Here is a 5,026-nt window from a genome sequence, read left to right as displayed (position 1 = left end):
CATTCGTCGTCTCTTTTTCAATGGGACGGACTACACTTATTGGAAAACTCGAATGAGAGTTTTTTTGCTTTCATTGAATCTTGATTTATGACATATAGTCGAATCTGGTTTAAAAATATCTTCTCTTCCAATGAAAGATTGAAATGATTTGGAGAAGAAGACTTTTTCTCTAAATACAAAGGATCTGAATGTCTTATTTTGTGCCTTGGACAAAAACGAGTTTAATTGAATTTCTATGTGCGAAAAGACTTTCAAAATTTGGCATACTCTCGAAATCACACATACAGGCACTAGCAAAGTTAAAGATTCAAAAATCAACTTTTTAATGCATGATTTTGAACTATTTCAAATGAAACCAAGCGAGACTATTGGAGACATATACACCCGTTTTACGGATGTCATCAATAGTTTAAAAGCTCTTGGTAAAACTTTTTCAAATTTTGAACTTGTTAGTAAAGTTTTACGATCACTTTCTAAAAATTGGAATTCAAAAGTAATGACTATTCAAGAATAAAAAATTTTGAATATTTTTTTGATCGAAGAACTCATCGGGTCTTTAATGACCTACGAAATGACTAATGTTGCACTTGACGAATATGAGAACTACCTGATGCGGTCTGCACCTGTTTAAGCCGTGACCTCGGGGTGGTACGGCTCGGTTCAGGGGTCCGGATGCCGAGGATCACAGGTAGAGCTTCTTGACGTCTTTGGGGAAGCGCTCGCGGCAACCCGATCGGGGCGTGGTCTTCGGAGATGGCTAGTTGCAGCGTCCCGGTAACGCGGTCGCCGTGTACCTGCACAAAGGTCGGACCGTATCTTCGGCCCGACCCCTCCGACGGTCTAATTAGTGGACGAGGAGAGGATTTCTGTGTGTCAAACTCGTGCTGTTGTCCCCCTCCCTTTACCTTTAGGGCTCTGGACTATTTATAGTTTGGGTCTGATACTACCTGATGTTCCTGCCTGTCAGAGCTGGGTCGTGCCTCTGGCTGGATTTGACATCGCCATTAGGGTCGCGTGGCGGACCATCCTGTCGCAGGGTATGGGCGGCCTCGGTCGTCGCCTTCTGCGTTTGGGTGAACGTGCAGGGTATGGGCGACGGAGTCGCTGGCTGAGAGGGGGTGACGTTGGCGACGTCGGGTCAGCGTTAATGGTCGTTCACTCGGGCAGGGTGCGGGCTACGCACGGATGGCATCGTGGCATGTCGCGTCGCCATTACTCCCTGAGGGGAGTCACTTCGATTGTCCAACCATGGGATGGCTGGCGTCACAGTCCGTGTCCCCGTTGACTCTATGGTGACCCCCCTATCACTTCCCCCCCAGGCGGAGGCGTGTTGCATTGATTTTTTAGAGTTCCGTGGATGGATGGCGTCCTTGTGTAATGTTTGACTCAAACGAGCGACTCGTAACGACTGGATCGACGAGTTGCAAGTCGGGAACTGAACTGGAGCGACTCGTAATGACTGGATCGCCGAGCCGCAAGTCGGGAAATGAACTGGAGCGACTCGCCATGACTGGATCGCCGAGCCGCAAGTCGGGAAATGAACTGGAGCGGCTCGCCATGACTGGATCGCCGAGCCGAAAGTCGGGAAATGAACTGGAGCGGCTCGGGATATGCTTTGAACCGACGAGTCGCAAGTCGGAGGCCGAACTGGAGCGACTCGTAATATGACTGGATCGACGAGTTGCAAGTCGGGAACTGAACTGGAGCGACTCGTCATGACTGGATCGCCGAGCCGCAAGTCGGGAAATGAACTGGAGCGACTCGTCATGACTGGATCGCCAAGCCGCAAGTCGGGAAATGAACTGGAGCGGCTCGGGATATGCTTTGAACCGACGAGTCGCAAGTCGGAGGCCGAACTGGAGCGACTCGTAAAATGACTGGATCGACGAGTTGGAGCTGGTTTTCTTTGGGTTGGGCCGTGCCGATTTTCACAGTCTGACCGGGCCGGTCTCCCTTTATCGGCATCTCGGTAAGCTACTCAGGGGGTTCAAGGTGCGTTGGTGTGGCAGCCTCTTCTCGAGGGTCTGGGATATGGGGGCATGCCCTCTTCGGGAGGGAGACCGCGGTGAGGTAGCACCTTCTTGACTCTCCTGGGTCGCTTCGTGACTCTCCGACCCCTGCCAAGGTGGGAAACTTGATGGCTCGGTGGTAGGTTGAGACTACCACTTTCAGCTTGTTGAGCGTTGGGCGTCCGAGGATGACGTTGTAGGCCGAGGGCAGGTTGACCACCATGAACGTAGTCATTATTGTCCTGGTCCTTGGTTCCTCCCCAATGGTGACAGGGAGTGTGGTGGTGCCGAGCGGGGAGATTGAGTCTCCGGTGAATCCCGTGAGGGCCGAGCTTATGGGAATGAGGTCCTCGGTGGGCAAGCCGAGCCTTTTAAAGGCGTCGAGGTACAAGACGTCGGCGGAGCTCCCAGTGTCGACCATTACCCTCTTTACCCGAGCGTTGGCGATCTGGATGGAGATCACCAGAGCGTCGTCATGATGGGACCGTTCCCCCTCCTCGGCCCCAAAAGAGATTTCGGGTTCTAGCTCGGGTCGGGGGCGTTTCTCGACCGAGCTCCGGGCGTAGGATTTCCTTGCGCTTGAGCTGCCGCCGCCTGCCGCCGGTCCCCCGATGATGACGTCGACCTGCCTTTCGACGGGCATCCGGGGACGCGGGGTTGCTTCTCGAGGTTCCTTAAGATAGCGGCCGAGGTACCCCCTTCTGATCAGCTCCTCAATCTGGTTCTGGAGGTCGTGGCAGTCCTCTGTGTCATGGCCATGGTCTCGGTGGAACCTGCAGTATTTCGATCGATTTTTGTAAGTAGCTCTCATGGGATTGGGGGGCCGCAAAAGACCTTTCTCCCTGATCTGGAGGAAGATCTCGGTACGAGGCGTGTTGAGTGGGAGGGGCGGAGGCCTCGGGAGCCGCTGCTCGGGATGGTCGAGCCTCCGACGGGATTGCGGGTCGACCGACGAGGTGGCGGCTCGGGATTACTCGATCCGCGGTTTCTTCCCGACCGTGCGTCTTCCTGCTGCCAACGCTTCGCCGGCGACGTATTGGTTGGCACGGTGGAGCATCTCAGGGACAGTGGCCGGCGGCTTCTCAATTAGTGACCAGAAGAACCTCGAGGGTTTCAGCCCCGTCAGGAACGCTGTGCGAGCGTCTCCTCTTCGTGCTGCGATAGCGCCAGTAGGGCGGCTATGGGAGGCTGAGGCCGCGCGCTGGTAAGGAAGCTTTGTTCGAACTCCTTGGCGAACTGGTCAAAAGATGTGATTGAGGATTGGCGCAGCCAGCTAAACCATGCGCGTGCTGGTCCTCTGAAGGTGGTCGGGAATGTACGGCACATTAGTGCGTCGGACGTGCCGTAGAGGGCCATCTGAGTCCTGAACGCGGCGACATGCTCCAATGGGTCGGAGCCGCCGTCGTTTGTTTCTAGGGCCGTCACCCTGAAGTTGAGGGGAACATGTTTCTCTTGTATTTCCTGAACAAAAGGGGATCCACCCGAGGTGCCCTCGTTTGATTCGTCCCGTGACTTCTGGAGCTCACGTCGGAATTCATCCAGGCGGCGGTTGACTTGGGAGAATTGTACCTTAATGAAGCTGTCCGCCGAGTCGGATGATACGGAGTCAGGCTCAGGGCGACGTCGCGCGGCTCGGGAGGGTGCGGGAGAAACGCGTGCGGGCGAACTCTCGTGGTGAACGGCCCCGTCTCGGGTTTCACCGGTTGCATCCTGTCCCGTGCTCGGCCTTTGTTGGGTTGGGTCGGCGGAGGCGTCTGTCAGTCGCCTGATTTCGGAAATAAGTGGGACAACGGTCTGCATTATCTCCGCTATTCCCAGTACTTGCTTAGCGAGGGCGAAAAACGCCTCGGGCGGTACGGCCGGGGGGCCGACCGCGGGTAATTGGGGGTGGCATCCCTAAGTCGTTGAACAGGCGCCAATAACGATCTGGCATTGACGTCGGCATTTCTCTTTCTCCGTGGGCGACGGGTCCGACGGAGTCGACATGAGGATCGCTCGACATTTAGGCCCTCCTTCTAGCGCCAATCTGATGCGGTCTGCACCTGTTTAAGTCGTGACCTCGGGGCGGTACGGCTCGGTTCAGGGGTCCGGATGCCGAGGATCACAGGTAGAGCTTCTTGACGTCTTTGGGGAAGCGCTCGCGGTAACCCGATCGGGGCGTGGTCTTCGGAGATGGCTAGTTGCAGCGTCCTGGTAACGCGGTCGCCGTGTACCTGCACAAAGGTCGGACCGTATCTTCGGCCCGACCCCTCCGACGGTCTAATTAGTGGACGAGGAGACGATTTCTATGTGTCGAACTCGTGCTGTTGTCCCCCTCCCTTTACCTTTAGGGCTCTGGACTATTTATAGTTTGGGTCTGATACTACCTGATGTTCCTGCCTGTCAGAGCAGGGTCGTGCCTCTGGCTGGATTTGACATCGCCATTAGGGTCGCGTGGCGGACCATCCTGTCGCAGGGTATGGGCGGCCTCGGTCGTCGCCTTCTGCGTTTGGGTGAACGTGCAGGGTATGGGCGACGGAGCCGCTGGCTGAGAGGGGGTAACGTTGGCGACGTCGGGTCAGCGTTAATGGCCGTTCACTCGGGCAGGGTGCGAGCCACGCGCGGATGGCATCGTGGCATGTCGCGTCGCCATTACTCCCTGAGGGGAGTCACTTCGATTGTCCAACCATGGGATAGCTGGCGTCACAGTCCGTGTCCCCGTTGACTCTATGGTGACCCCCCTATTACTATAACATAAATTGAAACAACTAAAAAGAGAAAATTATTTTTATTAAATTTTTTTTTCTCTATCTTATCAATTTTTCACTAAGAGATTGATAAAGTTGTTTATGTCATTTTGAATCTCATGAAAATGATTTTGATTAGTTGAATTTGAATGAAACTTATCTTGATTTTTCGAGATTTATAACTTGAGATTTGTTATGCATGAATCAAGATATTATATCATTTGATATCCTATGTTTCTTTTTGCTATTTATAAAAAGAAAAGATTTGATAAAATAAATCATGTCTTTTGT

The 5,026-nt window shown here is 53.8% G+C and overlaps 1 protein-coding gene across 1 annotated transcript; it reads right to left on the bottom strand.

The window, feature by feature from the left end:
• Positions 1 to 1,974: 1,974 nt before the first annotated feature.
• On the bottom strand, positions 1,975 to 2,820 carry LOC135636193 (uncharacterized). Its single transcript, XM_065147814.1, has one exon. The coding sequence runs from the start codon at positions 2,818 to 2,820 to the stop codon at positions 1,975 to 1,977; it is 846 nt and encodes a 281-aa protein (XP_065003886.1).
• Between the last annotated feature and the right edge of the window lie 2,206 nt (positions 2,821 to 5,026).

This window comes from Musa acuminata, chromosome BXJ1-3 (genome assembly GCF_036884655.1).
Source record: "Musa acuminata AAA Group cultivar baxijiao chromosome BXJ1-3, Cavendish_Baxijiao_AAA, whole genome shotgun sequence".
NCBI lineage: Eukaryota > Viridiplantae > Streptophyta > Magnoliopsida > Zingiberales > Musaceae > Musa > Musa acuminata.
The sequence above is the reverse complement of the archived record's forward strand: the minus strand, read 5'-3'. Positions and strand labels throughout refer to the sequence as shown.

What these genes read in the sequence shown, in the direction of transcription:
- LOC135636193 (XM_065147814.1), bottom strand. Translation starts at nt 2,820, where the DNA reads ATGAGAGCTACTTACAAAAATCGATCGAAATACTGCAGGTTCCACCGA.